We start from the raw sequence: 22276 nt of genomic DNA, 5'->3' as shown, positions 1-22276 counted from the left end.
CAGATTAGACAATGCAGATGAAAGGACAAAAACCTGAACATGTGACAACAGAAACTATCCAAAAGTGAAACGTTAGAGAGAAAAAAAAAGCCTAGAATAAACAAACAACAGAGTATCATTTTGCTGTGGGACAACTTCAAGTGACCTAATATAAATGCAATTTAAGTTCCCAAAGGTTGGGGGGGGGGGAATACTTGAAGAAATAATGGCTAAAATTTTTCCAAATTTAATGAAAACTAAAAATCCACAAATTTCTATCTCAACAAATCCTAAGTACATGAATCATGAGGAAAATTACATAAAAGCTCACCATAATCAAATTGCATAAGACTAGTGATAAAAAAAATCTTAAAAGCAGTCAGACATATACACACTACCAAATGTAAAATAGATAGCTAGTGGGAAGCAGCTGCAAAGCACAGGGAGATCAGCTCGGTGCTTTGTGACCACCTAGAGGAGTGGGATGGTGGGGGGGGAGGGAGACGCAAGAGGGAGGGGATATGGGGATATATGTATTTGTATAGCTGATTTACTTTGTTATACAGCAGAAACTAAAGCACCATTGTAAAGTAATTATACTCCAATAAAGATGTTAAAAAAAGAGAAAAGCAATCAGAAAAGACGTCAGTTCTAACATACAGCGGAATAAAGATTTTAAATGACTGTAAGAATGAATGCAAGCCAGAAAACAGTGAAACAAAATCTTGAAACTACTGAAAGAAAAGGACGATTAACCTAGAATTCTATATCTGGCAAAAATGTCTTCCAAAATTTAAAGTCAAATATACACTTTTCAAGACATGCAAAAGCTGAAAGTATTCATTGCTAGGACACTCCTGCACTATAAGAAATGTAAAAGATGGGAGTCCTTCAGACAGAAGGAAAATGATACCAGAAAGAAATCTGGATCTACACAAGGGAATAAAGAGCTCTGAAAAAATGTGAGTAAATATAAATATTTTCTTACTTTTAAAATGCCTTTAAAAGACAACTATCTAAAGCAAAAACAGTAACAATGTATTCTGGAGTTTATAACATGAGTAAGTAAAATGTACGATAACCAAGGTGAGGATAAGGGAAATGAAAGTATACCATTGTAAAGTTCTCACACTATAGGTAAAGTGGCACAATATTACTTGAAGGTAGGGCTTCTCTGGTGGCACAGTGGTTAAGAATCCGCCTGCCAATGCAGGGGACACGGGTTCGAGCCCTGGTCTGGGAAGATCCCACATGCCGCGGAGCAACTAAGCCCGTGTGCCACAACTACTGAGCCTGTGCTCTAGAGTCCGTGCTCCGCAACAAGAGAAACCACCGTAATGATAAGCCCGCGCACGGCAATGAAGAGTAGCCCCGCTCGCCACAACCAGAGAAAGCCCACGCGCAGCAACGAAGACCCAACATAGCCAAAAATATATACATAAAAAATAAATTAAAATTACTTGAAGGTAAACCATGATAAATTAAAGATGTATACTATAAACTCTAAAGCAGCTGCTTAGAAAAAGGACATATAGACAGAATAAATAGAAAACAAAGAGCAAATTGATACACTTAAATCTAACCATATCAATAATCACATGCAATGTAAATGATCTAAATATCTCAATTGAAAAACAGAGATTATCAGACTGGATTAAAATACAAGACCCAACTATATGCCTACAACAAATCCATCCCAAATATAAAGATACAACAGGTTAGAAGTAAAAGGCTATATCATGCTAACACTAGTCAAAGTAAAGCTGGAGTAGCGATATTAATATCAGACAATGTTGATTTCAGAGCAAAGAATATTACCATGGGTAAAGAAGATCACTTCTTAATGATAAAGGGGCCAATTCATCAAGAGGACATAACAATCCTAAATAATCTAACAGATCTTCAAAAAATACGAAGTAAAAAAATGATAGAACTTCAAGAAAAAATAGACAAATACACAATTGTTGCTGCAGATTTCAACACCCTTCTTTCTTGTTAATAGGACAAGTAGATAAAAAATCAGTAAAGATACAGAAATTTGGAACAACACTAACAGCCAACTTAATCTAATTGACATTTATCCTACATCTTATACAACAGACTATACATTCTTTTCATGTGCACAGAGAAGACTTACCAAGATAAGTCATATTCTGGGCCAAAAAATAAACATCAATAAACTTAAAATAATTCCAGTTATACAAAGTATGTTCCCTGACCACAATGGATTTAAATTAGAAATCAGTAACAGAAAGATATCTGGAAAACTCCCCAAATATTTGGAAACTAAATAACACTCCTAAGATTTAATAAAAAACTCTGTCTGTTTTAAAGAAATGATACATTTCTTTCTCTTAGAATATGACTATTATACAAGCAAAAATGGTTTTTGCCTTCACTGCCAAGAAGCTCAGGGCTAAACAAAAAGTTTAAACACAATAATCATATCTACTCAAATCATTCATTCATTCAACTCAGTCTGAGCATCTAGTATGTGATTTTATAGAATCGAGGGATACAACACAATACAGTCCCTGCTCTGTAGCTCAGTTTTATGGGCAGGTCTAGTGAATAGTATATTTGTAAAGCCCTACTGTTTTCATTTATTGAAAGTCTCTACTTTAACAGCTCTTTTTAAAATGTGTCCTTTCTTTAAAATTGCGTTTAATCTTTTCCAGAAACAACTGTTAGCCACACCCAACTAAATAATCATGCAGAAGAATTTTAATATCAGCCTAGGTTAAACATAATTCAAAATGTATGAAATTATGAAAAATTATCATGCACTTGCAAGGCCAAATAGTAAGTTTTTGGGGGTGATTTATAGCAGTGCTCCCCTCTCCTGGAATAAATAACCTGAAGTTGACTGTCTTTAAATACACCACTGACAACCATCAAAAAGTTCTGACATTGGAGGAACAAACAGATAACTAGATAAAAAGGAAAACAGTGTTGGAGTTGGTGGAGGTGTCCTCTGAATGAAGAGGAGCTCAGAAGGTATAGCAAGAACAACCCAATGACGAGCTGGTACCACAGAGCTGTACTCAGTGAACTCAGGGGAAGACTGAGGTGGAACCTGGCCTCTACAGTACCTACCCTGGAAACTGTCTGGACTCCAGGGTCCTCCTCTTTAAAATGTGGGCCATGACAGATGATCTCTAAGGTCTCTTTCAGTTCTACAATTCTGTGAACCTAGTTTGGCTGGAATATCAAAGAAAATATCCCAAGAAGGAGCTCTGTGGTAATGCCTCACCAAAAGCTATTTGAGTTGTTAAAACTAGACTTGATAATACTCGTAACACATTCTAGTTGCTGTATTAAGTGTGGTATTGAAGACCTGAGTCTCAGTTTTGGTTTAACTTTACTAAAAGGTACAACCAATTGCAATTTAAGTGTTCCGATTCTTAGTTTCCTAGATAAGATAAAAAGATACAGAAATATATACTATGCAAGTATTGGGGAAAGAGACTGAATTCTCACTATGGTTAGCTAAGAAGGAATCTTGGAGGAGATGGACCTTGAAAGGATAGATGGAAATCAAAGGGATGGGCAACGGTAATAACTTATAGAAAGGCTACAGGGTATAGCAGAAGACATGTGCTTTGGAGGCAGATGGATTTTGTTTTAAATTTTGGCCTTGGTTCTTCCATCTGTGTGACCTTGGACAATTCAGTTTTCTGAGTCTCAGTGTCCTCAAATCTAAAATAATAGGCTTACTTTATAGTTTTAAGGATTAAAGATAATAGCAATATAGAGTCTAGCACAATATCTGGCATATAGTAGTCATTCAAAAAATAAAAGCTTTCATTATTAAGGGCCCAGAGACAGAAGATAATGGGCATAACAGAAAGCAACATGCAGGTAAAGCAGAGGATGTGGTTGTAAAGGTAGGCAGGGGCCTATCTGTAGAGTGCCTAACCAATTTGCGGGGGAGTAAGGAACAAAGCAAGCCTGACTAGTTTGTTAGCTAAGAGCCCAGTTTGGAAGTGGAGTTCTATGGAGTTAATTTGAGGTAGTAAAGGTTTCAGTCAGAGGTGCAATTCAAGAGACTGCATTAGGGAAATCTGAGATAAAATGATGGGAAAATCAAGCACCAGCAGTCAATGCCAGAGATTAAATCCAAAGTAGCACGGGCAGGACTGGGATCTTGAAGTACGGCAGGGATGGGGTGTGACCATGAACACAACGGAAACAAGTAAGGAGCATCTAAGGTAGCTGCCTTGAAGATCCTTGAGTTACGTGCAGCTTCACTCTATTCGGGGTGTGGTGTGGTGTTAGGGTATCTCAGGATGCCGTAAAGATGTAAAGAAGCGAGGCAGACATCATAGGCTTTATGTTGTACACTATTGGGGCTGGGGGAAGAGGGGTGTCAGATCGGGGATTCACCTTCTCAACTCCAGTGGCAGAGTGAAAGGTACAGTGAGGAGATTATTATAAAAGTCCAGGTAGGAGGTATGTGGGCCTGATACAAGGCCAAAGCGATGAGAACAGAAAGAAAGTTACACATGGACCCATTTCAGGGGAAATTTCTGACAGGATGTGGTGACTTACAGGATGTGGCAGATGAAGGAAAGAAAGGAGTGAATAACTACTAAGTTTTTGAACTGTAAGATGAGGAAGACAGTGATGCTACTGAGCCGGGAACACAGAAAGAAGTGTAGGTGACGATGATGAGAAGAATCACAATTGGAGGAGCTTACAACTGAGCATTCGGAGGCACCTGAAAGACGTGAATGTCACAACAGGGCCAGAGCTTCCATCACCCACCACCCAAACCTTAAAGCACTTCATTTCTTCTTTGACAATACCTGTGCCTCAAGCTAAGGGGGCTTGGGGGCGGGGAGAGCATCAAAAATTTCATGAATTTCATAAAACTTATCCAGCACTTACCTTTACAGCTAATATTTTCCCACTTGGAACATGATATGCTCTACGGAAAGAAAAAAAAAAATACAATCACTTGGGATCACTAAACAACCTACCAAGTGCTTAAGGACATAAATCTAAATCTGAATACATCCTCAGCCAGGGGATATATGATACTTTCAAAGAACACTAGTAACAGTAGTAATTTACATTTCTATTGAGCTTAATGGTTTACACAGTGACTCACTATGTAGTACCTTAAAATAACCCTCTGAGGTAATGCTGGTATTATTATACACTTTTTAGAGCCCAGAACTCTGAAGCATAGAGAAGTTAAGCAGTTCACCCAATGGCACGAGTCAGTAAGAGACAGAACTAGACATTAAACCCAAGTCTTCTGGCTCCAGATCCCTTACAACATACTGTCACTGTGTGTGCGTGGGTGTCTTCTACAGCTCTCTGCTAAGCACGGTACAGAGCCACATAAAATGGGAGGTTTCCCTTTTATCTCAGTTACATATACAGATAAACTACATCCCTACATTTCATCAAAATAATCTCAAAACACATGGCTTAAGATATAAATTCATGTACAAAGTCATAGAGTTATAAGGCTCAAGTATGAGGTTCATCTTTTCCTAAAGCTGGCATCTCTCGATATTTTTTTAAAAAGCTACAGAACAGAGGCAAGCTCAAATGATCAGATATAGTGAAATAATTAGAATTTAAATCAAGCAATATGAATACATTCATTTATGAAAAAGAGTAAGAGAATAACGTTTGCAGAAATAAAATACCATTACATCTCATCAAGACCTTTTGTGTTGAAATGAAACGTGTACGCATGCACTGCAAGGAATGCACATTCTGACCAACTATCCAAAAACAATTTGCTTTATATAAAAATTTCAAAACAAACCAAATAACATAAACAAGCACTGTTACTACAAGTCCATATAGGTATAAAGAAACGAATTAGTTTGGAAGAACTAAAATCTTGCTCCAGAGAAGATTTTACATATTAGCCCAAGATCCAACTGATCTTCCCCTCACCCAGTTAGTGTTAAGATGTAAGTGGGGTAGGGAAGATGTGAGGGAATGGAATTTAGCTTCTCAGGAATTCCCCATCCTTACATGCCAAGTTGCTAAATAAATTTACCGGGCTCCCAATTTTTACTGCGTAATGACCTAGTAGTAAACATTGTTCATTCCTTTTATTTTTTAATTGAGATATAACTGACATGTAATATTATATTAGTTTCAGGTGTACAACATAATGATTCAATATTTGAATATACTGTGAAATGATCACCACAATAAGTCTAGTTAACACCCATCACCACATAGTTACAAAAATTGCTTATTTCATAAAACAAAAACAAAACATATATTCCACTATTAGCAAAATAAAAACATCATTTTCTGTTGTTTTGGCATAAATATTCATGTGGTTGCTCTGAAAATTTTTAACAGCTTTATTGAGGTATAATTATATATGGTAAAATTCACTTGTTTAAGTGTACACTTCAAGATTTTTAGAAAATTTACAGAGTTGTGCAATCATTGACAAGTGTTTTTAAAGTGACTGACTTATAGAAATCGTTCAGTTATTAAGAACCTACAAGTATTTGTAACTTTTCATATATAACTGTTATAAATTCAGGTATGACTAAGAAAAAACATATATATCAACATTAATGTATATATCCATACATAGGACTGTTATAAAAAATTCATTCTGCTTCTCCTACTTGAGTGGACAAAGGTCAAGCCAATTATGGAAGGTAAACTTAGCCTTTATTTTATCAATTAATTGCAGAGAAATTCAGGTATATCTCATTTAAAGGAAAGGCAAGCTTATAAAAATCAGCAATTGTTCACTTTACCAAAGAGTACTTTAATCTGTATAAGTGTCTAAAGACTTTCTCTAAACACCAACCTCCCTAGTATATATAAATACTATTAAATTATAAAACTTAAGTTATTTAAAAATTGTTGTACTTTGTATAAAGTGATACACATTTTTAAAGGGGAACCCTTATATTATACTGGTTTTACAACAAATTACCAGTTACTTTATTACCTATGCTAACATCAGACTTTTAAAATGTGAAACTACATGTCATGATTTGATTCATGATATATCTGAACTCATGTAATAAATTAATATATAAAAACTTACATTGTATTTTTTCTCAGTGCATGACAGAGAAGTTTGTTGGACTCAGCCAATTTGAAGTATGACTTGAAGGAATTTAGTAACTTTATTCCAGGTAATATAATATGTAACATTTAATAATGACATATTATTTTTCCTCTTGAATTGTCATGGTTTCTTCCAATTTCAACATTTTAAAATACTAGATATTAGAATCACTAACTGAAGGCTGAAACGTAAAGATAAATAGTTGAATGCATACACAAGGATCCAGAAGTTGTAAAAAGAACAGTGATGTTACACTGGACAATGAGCAACACCCGGACGTTTTAGACCAACAGGAGGGACAGGGAAACGATTAGCAAATAACCTAGTGCATATACCATACTGGACACTTTGGCAACTTAATTAGCTTGTCAAGAAAGCCGATCTCTTTTCCAAAAGAAGGGTCTCCTATTTCCACGTGAATTAAAAGCGGAGGCTTGATGATTTAATTATGATGCATGCTAATTCATCCGTGGAAGTTTGGGTTCGATTTCGAGCAATAAAGGTGCTGTGTGGTTTGGTTTACAGTGCAATGAGAGTACCAATTTAACACTTAATCATCAATGAGAAGTGGATGACAAAAGCAGTGCCAGGTATGAGTCCAGTGTGTCCCTTAACTTTGCAAATGGCATTCTACCCAGAGAAAAGGAATTTGTTTATTTTCAGTGGATACTGCATCTCAATTGCTTTGACCTCAACTGTCTTAATCTTCCTCAACACTGTAAAGTGATTAATGAAGTCTGAATGGAGGCTCTGGTTACACCAAAAGACAACTATACACCTCTGCATTGTTTTAATTAACTGCTAACACTTCAAATTAGTTTGTTGCCACAGTAATTACCTGTTCCAATGAGTGCATGGAGGTAGTATTTTTATAAGTTATTTTTAGTGCTGAGTCCTTGAGCATTCCATTTTGTTCATGACCAGCACAGAGCTTCTGGGAAGAATCCCAGCCCTTAAAATTGAGCACACAATATAGGATTTAGGATTGTAAAAGCTTTAGGACTGTAAAAGCTAAGTAGCCTGGTATAAACTTTTTGAGTTTTTAAAATAACAAGGAGACCAGCAAAAGAGAACATCTATACTTTCCACACTTTCTTATTTTCTTTTTCTACTTGGAACCATAGGTTCTATGTGACTGGACAAAAAAGTTGGTACCAACCTTTAACTTTGGTAGAGTACAAATTCAGATAATGTATTGAGCAAATACGTAACATAAAGAACTGTCTTATCTAATCCCTTCCTTTTGCAGTAGAAACATCTAAAAGCCAGGTTAAAAAACTTGTCCAAGCTTACACAGTTAGTCAATGGCAAAGACAAGACCGGAACTGAGGCAGAACATACATATTCTAGGACCTAAAAAAGTATGTGGTAATGTTTAAGTGTTCTTAACTGCATTCTAGAACAGGGGAACTCATAATTCAAAACTTACAAAGGTGCTGACCTATTTCAATCAGGCTAAGACCATCACACTGAATCTTTCCAAGCAAGGAATCTTCTGCAATTACTGCCAATCTACCAGGGGAGGCAAAAGAGTGAGGGTTGTAATCTCTAAGTCACTGCCTGGGTTCTGATGCTAGCTCTGACACTTCTTCATGTGAACCTGGCCTGTTATTAAACCTCACCTTGTCTCTAGTGCCTCAAGTCTGAAAAGGGGAAATCAGTCCCTACGTTATAAACTTGGGAGGTTCAGTGAGATAAGGAAAGCACGTAGGACAGGGCCTGGCACGTAGTAAGCGGGCATTACATGTTAGCTAGAAAGTTTTCAGGGTAGCTGGGTTTTTAAAAACCCACTAAAACAGGCTGAAAGGCAAGAGTTATCTCTGTGCTTTAAGACTCAGGCTATGTGCTCTACAAACGAAGGTTAATAAAGCTTTAACAATGAAGACTGGCAAAAAGCTGCAATATAGCACTTACTGTTAAGAAAAGCAAGTAGTGTTACATCATGGTGAACCAACTTTGAAAACAAAGAATTAGTCATCTGAAATGCTATGGCTATACCATGATTCAAATTCTAAAATTTCTTACCATGCTTATCTCCTGACCACTAATTAACTTAATTACACTCAGACAGGTGTGATAAGTGCCACATTCCAGGTATTCATCTTAGCAGAAACACCATTGGACAGTAACAGCCGCTAAATGAGAAGCCCAATTTTTTATTCTCCTTGGATTAATAGGAAAATATAAGCTACCTTAAAAAAATCCACACAACTTCCTTTAATATACACCCTCATAGACTATAACATTTTGAGGCCTCTCCTAGTCTTCAGACTTTAGTATCTCTGTTATAACCCCCAGCACACTGCAGAAAAATTGTTTATATGTCTGTCTTCCATACTGGGCAGGGACACTACCGTGTCTTAATCACCTTTGCATTCTTTATGCTTTGCACAAGTCCTGGCCCATGATATAGGTACTCCAAACTTAATAGATGTTTGACAAATGATTATTGCTTCTGGATGAAAAAAATTTATGTAATTGTTGAATAAAGCAGAAATGTATTTAATTAATTAATGCATTTAATTAATTGAATGCATGTAGACATTCTACATGCATTTAATTGATTAATTAATTTCATAATCTTATGAGTAGGAACAGGAGTTATTCTTCCCTAGCTTTACTGTGATATAATTGACATACAACATGAGTAGAAGTTATTATCATCCCCATTTTATGGGTAGATTTCTAAGCACTGAATCAAAAGTCCTTACAAGGATTTCATGATCTGGCCCTTGATTACCTCACTAATTTCTGCTTCTGCCAATCTCCCTTATCCACAATACTCACTCTGCTCCACCAAACATCTTTCTGCCTCAGGCCCTTTGCACCTACACTCAGCCTGGACCACTCTTCCTCCAATATCTACTTGGCTTGCTCTATCACTTCCTTCAGGTTCAATGTTACTTCTTTGACTATCTTACATAAAACAGCCCATTTTCTCTTTCTTTATTTTTTATAGAATTCATCAACACCCTACACAATTTATTTATTGTTTGTCTCATACCACCAGAAAGCAAGCACTGTGAAAACAGGGACATTTTTTGTTGTTGTTCACTACTGTACCTCCAGTGCCTAACACTGCTGGGCACATTTTATAAACATTTGTTGAATGAATGAATAAATTTCCTGAACTGCTATAGGTCTTTTTATTGTTTTTATGACAGTTTTGTTTTTCTAGGAAATTGTCCATTTTCTGTTTTCAAATTTATTGTCGTAAAGTTATTCATTATACCCTCTTATTTTTAAAGTCTCTGCTCTGCCTAGAATTATGTCTCCTTTTTAAATTCTAATTTTATTATTTGTGTCTTCTCTCTGTTATACTTGAGCAATTTTTCCAAAATCCCACTGTTGGTTTTCTTGAATTATTAATATTTCTTGAATTTTATTTCATTAATTGTTTTCTTTAGTATTCCTTTCCTTCCACTTTCTTTGGGTTTAACCCCTTCCCTTTAAAAAAAATTATTGATTTAGATGTTAAACCTATTTATATCCAATTTTTTTCTGACATATATACAAAAAACTATCCTTTAAGTAAGACCTGGACTGCAGCTCATGAGTTTTCATATATGATACTTCTTTACTGTTCAGTTGTAAATATTTTTATCCCATTATGATGTGTTACATGACCAATAAATTATTCAGATGTGTGCATTTTAATTTCCAAATGAATGAGAGGGTTAACATTATTATTAATTTCTAAACTAACTGTATAGTCAGAAAAAGTGACCTGTATGTTACAAATTTAATTGAGACTTGCTTTGTGTCCTAGTACATAATCAGTTCTTAAATAAGTTTTCTGTACCTGAAAATAATGCATATCCTCAACATGACTGATAAAGAGTGCTCTATGATCATGTGATCAATTTGTTCACTATGATGCTAAAAATCTTCTATATCTTTAGTTAATTTTGGTCAGATTGATCTTTTGATTACTGAGACACATTCTACCACTATAACTGTGGATTTATCAAATTTTCCTTGTAATTCTGTCAAGTTTTTTGCTTTACATATTTTAAGGTTATGTTATTAGTTATATACAAGCTTAGGACTATTATGTATTCACAGTCTTTTTCTTCTGTCATCATATAGTAGTCCTTTCTATCTTCATCCCTAAAAAAACCCCCCAAAACAAAAAATCACAAAACTTTCTGCCTTAAAGTCTGCTTTGTCTTATGTTAATATAACCACAATAGCTTTCTACTGATTAGTTTTTACCTGGTATCTTTTCCCCAACCTTTTCCTTTCAACCTTTCTCTGTCTTTACGTTTAGGAATACATTCTAAAATAGTCAAAAATAGTAGATAGCTGTATTTTTTAAAGTTTCACTTGACCAATCTACTAACTGGCAACATCAGTTGACATATTTAATATACTTATTAATACATATAGATTTATTTCTACCACCTTATTCATTTACTTTACACCTCTCTCCCTCTACTATATTGGATTATCCCCCCTTTATTCCCTCTATTTGTTTCGAAGTTATACATTCCATTCATTATCTTTCAGTTGTTACCCATACGTTTTAAAATCATATCTGACTTAACAAAATATAAAGTTAATTGCTATCCCTATTCTTCTCTCAAACAATATAAAAATCTTAGAATGCTATAATTCCAATCAGCTCTTCTCATCTTGTATTATTTTGTCCAGTCTTTTTGTGTGACTTCATTTTGAAGTCCCTAAATTAATCACTACAACTGTTGTTTTGTAGTCACATTTATCTAAATAGTCACCATTCTTTCTTTCATTTTATTCCTTTCTGGATTCAACTGGATTCAGTTTCTTTCTACCTAAAGCATTTCCCTCAGTTATAAACTAACTCTCCCTCTTTCCCTATAAAACTATCTTTTTCTCACTCCCTCTGTCTATACATATAGACACATATATTCTTTTATATTAATTTCTGAAGATGTATTTATTTTGCCCTCACTCTTGAATGATAGTTTAACTGAGACAATCATTTCCTTTTCATCTTTTGAGGATACCATTGTCTTTCAGCTTTCATTACTATTGTTGTAAGTCTGCTGTCCTCAATTTGCTGGCCAATAAATGCCACTGAAGGTTCTTGGACAGAAAAGTGATATGATCAAAATCCTTATTCTGGCTGCATATTACCACAATACTACTAGAAATGAGGAAAAACTAGAGAGAGCAAGGGGTACTTAGAAAGCTGTTACAGTAGTCTACATAAGAGGTGGTGATATGAACCTACATAGTATTCACAGATATGGAAAAGGGGGAAATAGATACAAAAGATTTTGGCCAGAGATAATTTAAGAAACATGGGGATTAGGAAGCTGAATCTAAAATTTCAAGCTAAGATCATAGGAGAATTATAGTGTTTATTAACAGAAATAGAAGAATCTTACCTAGTTAGCCTTAGACTACATAATCCTGCACTTTTAAGCTCCATGAGGGCAGAGATCACATCCACTTCATTCAACAATGTGTATAAAGCATCTAGAACAATACTTAGCACACAGTAGATACTCAGATATTTAGGAGTTAATAAATAAATGGGGCAGTCAGGAGAGAGGAGAAAGAAAAAAGGAAACAAGAGGAACTAACAATTCCTGAGAGTCCACAGAATTATTCTAATCTCTGTATGATGTATGTAACATAAGCCACATTTCACAGATAATGATAGAAACAGACTCAGGGATATTAAGGTAATAAGAATTCATGAATGGCAGATACAGCATTCAAATCCGGGTCTATTTCACTTCAACGCTTGAGTTCTTTCCAGTATAGACAGGGTATACACAAGGAATCATTTGAAATATGTTTACTTCAGAATATTGTGAACGTTGAAGGTGAAATTCAGAAAAAGAAAGCATTAAAATTCCACCTACCATATTCCCTACCCTGTGGTTTATGTGGCTGAATTTCCATCGGCATCAACTACTCTGATGCTTTATATGTCACATGTTGCTGTTATTATTATTTTTCTTTAAAACTGTTACGTAACGTCACTAGTGTGTGCTTTAACTATACTGTAAACTCTAATTACCAAACTATATTGCAAATTCTTAATATAGGGTCTGTGTCTTATCCTATTTTATCGTAAGTTTCAAGGTCAGAGTCAAGGTTCATTCTCTTCATTGCTGTGTCCCCAACTTCTACCATGGTATATGACATGCTCTCCTCTTAGTTTATGTATTTAATAAATAATGCATGTCTCCAACTGCCAAGCACTATGGGGGGTACTGCGGCTGGAGTAGAGAACAAACCAGACAAGGTTCCTGCTTTCCTGGAGCTTACTGATGGGGAAAGAATGACAATAATCAAATAAATATAAAATATGTCAGGTAGTAGAAGTGCAACAAAAAAGACTGAAGGTAGGGATATAGAGAGTGATCAAGATTAGGGGCATTTTTTTTAATATTATGAGTGGGAGGAGTTAGGGAATGCCCCTTTCATTAGGTTATATTTGAGCAGTAAAGGAGCATACCCTTTAAAGAGCTGGAAAAAGAGGACTTCGGACAGAGGAAACGTTAAATTCAAAGGCTCTAAGGTGCAAGTGTGTGTTTGACATGTGCGTGGAAGTGGAATAAGCAAGAGGGCTAGTTGTGGGAGACAAGGTCAGAAAGGTAATGGAAAGACAGACTGTGTAATACCATTTAGGCCATGGTGGGGACTTTGGCTATCATTTTGAATGATACAAAAAGCCATAGGGTCGGGGGAAAGCTTATATTTTAGAAAGATCATCTTGGCTATCGGGTGGAGAGAACTCCTTGTAGGAAAGCAAGGACAGAAACTAGGAGACTAGTTGGGAGGCTACTGCAATAATCCTAGCAAGAGATAACAGAGGCTTAGAATATAGTGGTAAGTCAGAGGTGGTCAGCTTGTTGAAATAGTTTTGAGGAAAAGCCAACAAGATTTGTGGGTCAATACGACGGATGGTCTGAGAGAAAAAGAAGGAAGAAGAATGACTGGAAAGTTTTTGTCATGAGCAACTTGTAGAACAGAGTTTCCATTTACAGATTAGAAAAACTGTAGAAGGAACAGGTTTCAGAGGAAACCAAGAGTTCAGGTTTGGGTAACTGTGAAATGCCTAAAAGACATTCAACTGGTAATTAGATATGAGTCGGAAGTTCAGGACAGAGGACAGGACTGGAGATATACATCTGGGCTTCATCAGCATATAGATGATATACAAAGCCATGGAACTACAAAATCTCACTTAGGAATTAAATTAAATAGAGACGAGGTCTGAGGACTGAACCCGAACCACTCCAAATCCAGAAGTCAGGAAGATGAGAAGAAACGAGTAAAGGAGACGAGAAGGTACAGAAAGTAAGCCAGCAACAGAACCCAGAGAACAGTGCCCCTGAGGCCCTAAATGTTGGTGTTGCATCTCTCATACTGCCAAGTGCAGTACCTTGCCCAAAAGAACATGTGACTGATTTCAAAAGCAATATCTGGGGACAAATGCAATTAATCTTATTATTTTCTATTTGAAATTTTAAAGATGGGTCTAGTACAATACACACAAGGCTAGAGGTGTCCCTACCGTCATCTAAACCCTAATGAGAAGTTATTAAAAGATACATCAGTCCAAAAAATAAACTGAATTCCTGTAAGAATCTTTAAAAGTGAGTAAGGAAAAGAAAAATTTGAAAACAAAATGTTAAAAAGTCCTACATTCACACAGGACATAAGGGAGAAGCAACCTGTGTTCACATTCTAACATCTGGATCCCCACACAAATTTATGTCATGCATAAGATCAACTGCATCTGTATTTTACAATGTTTACTGAAATTATTTATGCTTAGAATCTCAAATTCTAGGAGAACCTAAAAAATATGAATCAGCCCAGCTGACTCCTGTTCACAAAATAAATAACCTAGAGCTGATCATATATTTTCTGATAAAGCTTGTACAATCTCACATAATTAAAGTAGGCATCTAATTTCTACCGTGCTATTCTGCATATTAACTTCTGAATATATTCTAATCAAATTATTTTCAATTATGAGGAGAAAGAATTTATAATAGGGAATATCTATGCTTCTCTAGTGATTGTGATAATTTAAGAATGGGGGGCTGACCTATGACCCGACTGTAAATATTTCACACTTCAGTGTAACTGATAATATGATATGTGATAAATGTCAATTTGTTAGTAAAATGGTTACCAAAATGAGAAGGGAAATACGACCCCCCCCCTCACACTTTTTTGCCTCTTGGAGCAAGGATCTCAAGAGTAATTGCATGTATGATGACTTTTAATCATGATGGCACAATAAGAACACTGAAATAACAGCATTGCCATTGCCCTGTGAAGGGGGCAGGGCAATTCTTTCATACACCATGTGGAATAAATGCCACTGACTTAAGTTCCACTTCTCACATAGCATACTTTATAAAAGGGTAGTGAAAAGAGGGACACAATTACTCTGTGAATTATTTATAGAACACTATCAATTGCTGGAAGTTCTCCAAATGGATGGGAAACCTAACAAAACAATCCAGTCACTAAAATGGAGAAAGCAATAGTTAAGATTTGGCTTAAGAATTACATATATACACAAATAAAACAAAAATCTTTTGTTATTTTGTGATATTTCTTAAAAACCCTGGATGTTATCTTTTAATGCAATGACATGCTTTCAGTAACCAAATGTAAACTAGCTGTGGTTTTGAAAATGAAAATTTTGTTTTATTGCTTGATCTTTTTAGAGATTTGTTCTCTTGGTAGGTTTCTTTGCGGGACGATTTTACCAATATGTCACATACTAAAATAGCCATCCACAGAAAAAAAATTCAAATCGTTTGAGGGAAATCAACACTGACAGTTGTTGCCTTCCATAATAGATAAACACATTAGCCAGGCTCTAGCTGTTAAAATAGGAAATCCAAAGTAAACAGCAGTTATAAAAAGCTTTTACATAAACTGTACTCATTCAAATAGCAGTCTATGCCAACCTTCCTTCTGTCTAAAAACCCATTACCGATGCTGACTACTGACTGTAAAATAATTTATGGTTAAGCAACAGGGCCCCGTAGACTGTTTAAGTATCAAATCAAACATGTCATTAGGTCACAGATATTAACAACTCTTTCAAGATGCTGATCATACATAGGGCTCACAAATCAACCTGATGTATAATACGGGGAACTTGGGAGGGTTAGAAAGAGTTTTCTAATCAGAGAAAAGCTACCATAACTCTACACCTTATGATTTCTTCTTCTTTCTATTTACTCTGGTTATACGCTCCTTTTTACTCCCACACCTGCCTCAAAGTTAACATGGCCATCACTGCCTCCATATTTCTTCCGTAAGTTGATACGGTCTGATTCAAGCCTTTAACATCAACTAATGTCTTTTAATATATGGCCTAAGTATCTTTGAGATCAAGGAAGCTACAGTCATAGTGATCTCTTGATCAAAGCTTCTGAAAGAATGTAATGGGCAAAACAGAGAGGCAAGAGAAAGTCTAACGATGAAAATGAAAAAAATGAGGCAATACATGTGGGGGAGAAACAGGAGTATCGTGAGGAATAACTAGCTAGGAAACTTCTCTCCTGAAATGGCTTGACTACAATATCATCTCTGCTCACAGTTTCTTGGTGGAAAGCTAACAATAAATCACCTTCCAAAATCAGATACAAAAAAGGCTATTTCAGAAAACCCCCTTCTACTAGTAATTAACATTTGATTATGCTTTGTGGTTTATAAAAAGTTTTTTATATAAGGAAGCTATTTAATTTGCACAAAAAATTTTAAGGTAGATATTCTTATTATCCCCACTTTATAGATAAGGAAACCAGGGCTTGGTGAGGTTAACAACTGCTTCAAGATTCTTATCTCCTAAGCTCTGGAGTGGGATGTGGATTCAAGTCCTCTGAAGCCAAATCCAATGCATGTCCCAACAACCCTGTGTTATCATAAACTGATTGTTTCTAGATCCTCTAATTCCAGTTGTCTGCAAGGTTCTCTGGATATGGTCGTGCTGGTTTTTAAAAAGCAATAGGGAAAATCGATTGAATGACTCACTTTTCAGAGTTGCATTAACTTTTTCAGGCCACTGGGGTACAATTTACTAAATTACCTCTCCTAGAACACTAAATAGTACCCTAGTGGGTCAAAGAGTAAATGCACCTCTGAAAAGTGAGCCATTTATCCCCTTCTTCCCTGTAGTACCAGATGTAATATGTCCCCTATGACAGAAATATTAACCCATTTCCATTAAAAACTCAAGAAATTGTCCCACACTAGAGAAAATGAGTATGGGGAAGTGTCCCTGGGAGAGGAAAACAAAACAAACAAACTCTCTTCTATAATCCTGCCCACAATACTGGTGAAAAGTCATCATGTACTTATATGAAAATATTGGGTTTTCATTCACTGGAAGTTGATTTTAATCAAGACCTTAAAACAGGATAAAAAAATATAAATTCAAAAGCTGATGGTTTTCAGCAGGGAGATGCACAGGACATCATGATGGCTGTACTGCAGTATTTAAAAAATAAAGCTCAAGCATTCATCTTGCTTATGTAATGAGATATATATCACAAACAGCTGTTCTTTCACACATCTCACTATACTAGAGGTTATCCCTTTGATGGAAAAAAATTCTCTTGGCTAGCAAGTAAGCACATTATTACTTTTAACCTCTATAAAGGGCAAAAGCCTCTGAATACATTTCTGAGTTGCCACAGGAATAGCTATTGAGTGATTTAACAGTTGCCAGATACCTTAATAAAGCCAAACTTTAAGTTTTCAGCACTGTTAGTCCCTTACTCTTCTGGAAGATGGCTATGCAACAAAAATAAGACAACTTTAATTTAAGAATCATCCAGCTTCTAATTAAACTGCCATAGGCAGCTGGTTGGATAAGTTTTAATCAGTTTCAATCACCTATTGATTGGTATACTGAAGCCTAAAAAATTAAAAGTAAAAGATGATTGGGGAATTGTCCCATCTCTGAACAACAGTAGAGGCCTCTGTAAATAACTCCTCTTTTAACCATCAGCTAAATGAACACTTCAATACTGCAGTACAAAGTCTTCTGCAAAATTACTTTAACTAACAAGCAGAAATTTATCAGCTTCAGCCAAAATCAATGCTGAAATCAATTTGAACACTGGTTGTGTCTAAAGGGGCTCATTGGCAATTTAGGGAAATTACACCATGTAAATGCCTGTGCTTTAATTGAACAGTTTCATCAACTAGGCTGTGATTGCTGTCCATTCATTTATTTACTTTCACTGCAGCTACCAATTCTGCAAAGGAATGGCTTTTGTCAGGCTGGAGAGAGGCACTTTATCTTCATTTTGTCCACTTTTGTGTATAACAGACTTCATGAAAGCGGCGTATCAGGACTAGGGTCAAAACAAACCAGGAGGAACTTTTTCCTTTAACATAAAAACTGAACGACACTCAAACTACCATCATACCTTCCACCATCCAGGACAGTCACCTTTAAACTCAGTAAAAAGGAAAAATCTGTGCCTCTGTGTTTTGGACAACAGAAGAAAGTATTTGGATTCTAAACTCAATTCCACCATGGTCTTCTTTTTGAGATATCTGTAGTGTTAATCAGTTAATTCAAAGATGACAAATCCCAGGGAAGGAGAGAAGAAAGAGGACAGCTGTTTGTTCATATATATGGGTCATCTGTAAGGTACATGTGCCTGATGCAAAAAATAAAAATACAAAATGCAACTGTAGTGTATTTGCTAGAAAATGCCATCAGAAATTCTTAGGCTTGCACATAGTTTGCTTACCTTAGCTCCTCACAGAATCAAAATGTAATTATTTACTAGTAAGGGCACTGGGAAAGGACCAAGAAATACGAAAGCATGAGTTTCCGTGGTGGTTCTATCCCTTGTCTTGCTTTGACTCCTCAGGGAAATCCCTTAATTCTGGTGTTTCAGTTTCATCATAGGTCAAATGAGGATGGTGATACCTACTTCACCCAACTATATTCCAACGCTGCTGGGGGTAACCCTTGGCATGCTATGGTGGCCCAGGTTGGAAACACAAACGCAGCCATATGATTCTGAGCAACCCTTGCATCTTGGGTGTATGAAGGAAGGGTCTTAAAACATTTTGCTAGGTTTCCAGGGAAGCAGGGAAACTTCTCATTTGCCTCTTCAGTCAGTTACCCCACTGTACTCTGCAACACTCACTAAGAAGTACCTTTAAAAAAAAGTTAAAAGGAAGAAGAAACAAATGGTGTCCAGAAACTTAACTGAGTACACGTGTGTGTGGTAAAAATTCACTCTGTAAGTTTATCCCATGTACCATTTTCTCTACCACTATAAAGTTTCATTGGCTATATTTTTTGTTGCTGAGACAATGTAAAAATATATTTTATTCATAGTTTTTAGATAACTTTTCAGAAAACTTAATTACGGTTTAATCAGAGCTTTATGTTTACTGACTAAGTATATTGTTACATTTTGCTGTTATAGTTAGCAGTCGTAATAGAATCAGTATGTTTGAGAACGTTATACAATACATATTTTCCAAATACACTAAGCTTGTTAAAATGCTATATTGATTGTGCCCTAAAGCAAGTTCTAATTTTGTCTGAACATTTTTCATTTCATTATTTGAATTCACAAAACAAAAACCACGAACTCTGCTTTGAGCAATAATATTGTACATTCTTTTTCTTTCTTTCTTTTATAATACTGACTAGGAAAAGTATGGAAATTTTAGGGTCAAGAGGATAACATAATACAAAGTCACACTTAAAAATCAAAGTAATGTTTAAAAAAACTTGATGCCTAATACCCAGAGCCCACGTCGCTATTGCTATTTCCCCCTCTAATTTAGTAACCTGCTCCTCCAATTCCGTTTTATTTCACAAATCAGAACCTAAACTTATTTCACTCCAGTAAGGCAGCAATTTAACAGGAACATGGTCTCTTATATCAAGGTAACCAACGACAGAGCAATGAAAAAAAATTGTGGCAGAAAGTTATACACAGTAAATGCCTTTTGGACTTTCCAGTGAATTATTTTCCAAAAAAAGCAATTTAAGTAAATACCCTAGATGCTATGGTATACAAATATTTGCTTGTGCTATATGCCAACCAAGAGCCTATAATTTTCTAACACATCAGATACTGTAAAATAGCTAAAAAAAAATTAATGTGTCTTATAAATCAAGAAATGCACCACCTCCACTAGCACAACCATACAATTAATCTAGGGATTCAATTATTAAATTCAAAGCTTTTGATAAGTAAAGACCCAAAGGATAGACCAAATAACAAGTTATGTTGCAATAATTCTGTCAGCCAAGTAATGGTTGCTTTAACATCTACTAAAAAGCCTCTAAAATTAACAACTAGAGGTGGTGCATCACTGACTTTCAGGATTATATATTAATTTATATCTCACATCCAAAAATAATTTGGGTTAAAAATTAGGAAACTTAAGAGTGTGAATGGCAAACAGGAAAACCCGGCTTGAGAAGTAGGCCCAAGTACTGACCTAGGTGTCAAAACAAATTAAAGGTGCACAACTCGATGTTTTGATACTGAGTTTTAGTCTTTTTTTAAAAATTATTTTATTTTATTTTTATTTATTTATTTTTGGTTGCATTGGGTCTTTGTTGATGTGCGCAGGCTTCCTCTAGTTACAGCGAGCGGGGGGCTACTCTTCACTGCAGTGCGTGGGCTTCTCACTGCGGTGGCCTCTCCCGTTGAGGAGCACGGGCTCTAGGTGCGCGGGCTTCAGTAGTTGTGGCACACTGGCTCAGTAGTTGTGGCTCGCGGGCTCCAGAGCACAGGCTCAGTAGTTGTGGCACACAGGCTTAGCTGCTCTGTGGTATGTGGGATCCTCCCGGACCAGGGATCAAACCCACGTCGCCTACACTGGCAGGCAGATTCTTTTTTTTGTTTTTAATAAATGTATTTATTTTATTTATTTATTTTTGGCTGTGTTGGGTCTTCGTTGTTGCACATGGGCTTTCTCTAGCTGTGGTGAGCAGGGGCTACTCTTCGTTGCAGTGCGCGGGTTTCTCATCACGGTGGTTTCTCTTGTTGCGGAGCATGGGCTCTAGGTGCGCGGGCTTCAGTAGTTGCGGCTCGCGGGCTCAGTAGTTGTGGCTTGCGGGCTCCAGAGCGCAGGCTCAGTAGTTGTGGCGCATGGGCTTAGCTGCTCCGCAGCATGTGGGATCTTCCCGGACCAGGGCTCGAACCCGTGTCCCCTGAATTGGCAGGCGGATTCTTAACCATTGCACCACCAGGGAAGTCACCTGAGTTCTAGTCTTGATTTGACCGTGGGCATGCCACTTAACCCTTCCAAGCTTTTTTTTTTAATTTTGGCCGTGCTGCGCGTCTTGCGGGATCTTAGTTCCCTGTCCAGGGATTGAACCCGGGGCCCTGGGAAGTGAAAGCGTGGAGTCCTAACCATGGACCGCCACGGAATCCCCCAAGCTTTATTTTTCTCACTGGTAAAAAGAAGTTAAGCATACCGACCATGCCTTCTTGGCAGGGATTTAGCAAGGTCTCAAAAATCCTACATGATCAGGCCCCTGCCCATCTCTCCACTCTCCCCTGAGCTCGCTCCAATCACACTCCTAGACACGACACCTTCACACCCATCTCAGGGCATTTGCCAGAGCAGTTCCCTCTGCCTGGAAGGTTCTCCTCCCAGATTCTCCCATGACTGGCTCCTTCCTGTCCTTCAGGTCTCAGCTCAAATAGCCCCTCCTCAGACAAGCCTTGCTGAGCACCTATTTTACATTCTATACAGCACTTGCAAGGTCTGATATCATCTTACTTCAGTATTCATTTTCTCGATTACTGTCTGTCTGCCCCCCTAGCATGAGCTCCAGGAGTACCGGGAACTTGTCGGTCTTGTTCACTACTGGATGGCCTTGGCACAGAGTGACTCTTGTTCAATGAATATACAATAAGACAAAATTTAAAAGAACAAAACCAAGTGATACCTGACACTAAGATTTTTATGGTAGCTGAATGCTGAATTTCATTCTGGAATTTCAGACTCAGGAGTAACCTTTGCACTTATTTCATGTCCAGTCTAAGTGGGAATTGTTTTCTCAGCGATTCTGAACACTAAGCCATATCGTTCTGCTTAAGGTAGAAGCCAGAGCCACCCAGCAATGCACAACATTTTGTGTCCATCCTTAGGTTGTGAAGACTCTGCCTCTGCAGGTTAATTCCTAAAACACTAAGTACCTACAGTAGGTAAGGGGTGGTGCTGGGCCCTGGGAGGATACCCACTCAGATGACC

At 36.7% G+C, this 22276-nt stretch overlaps 1 protein-coding gene across 6 annotated transcripts in view; it reads right to left on the bottom strand.

Moving 5' to 3' along the window:
- The window catches only part of MAP2K5 (mitogen-activated protein kinase kinase 5), a 260908-nt gene that overhangs the window by 176543 nt on the left and 62089 nt on the right, over positions 1-22276 (bottom strand). For all 6 annotated transcript variants that reach the window (XM_082447422.1, XM_082447424.1, XM_082447421.1 and 3 more), the window contains one exon: positions 4870-4909. In XM_082447422.1, the coding sequence (XP_082303548.1) occupies positions 4870-4909 (40 nt within the window). The remainder of the gene's footprint in view (positions 1-4869; positions 4910-22276) is intronic.

This window comes from Balaenoptera physalus (assembly GCF_965194825.1).
Source record: "Balaenoptera physalus genome assembly, chromosome: 2".
Taxonomy (NCBI): Eukaryota; Metazoa; Chordata; class Mammalia; order Artiodactyla; family Balaenopteridae; genus Balaenoptera; species Balaenoptera physalus.
The sequence above is the reverse complement of the archived record's forward strand: the minus strand, read 5'-3'. Positions and strand labels throughout refer to the sequence as shown.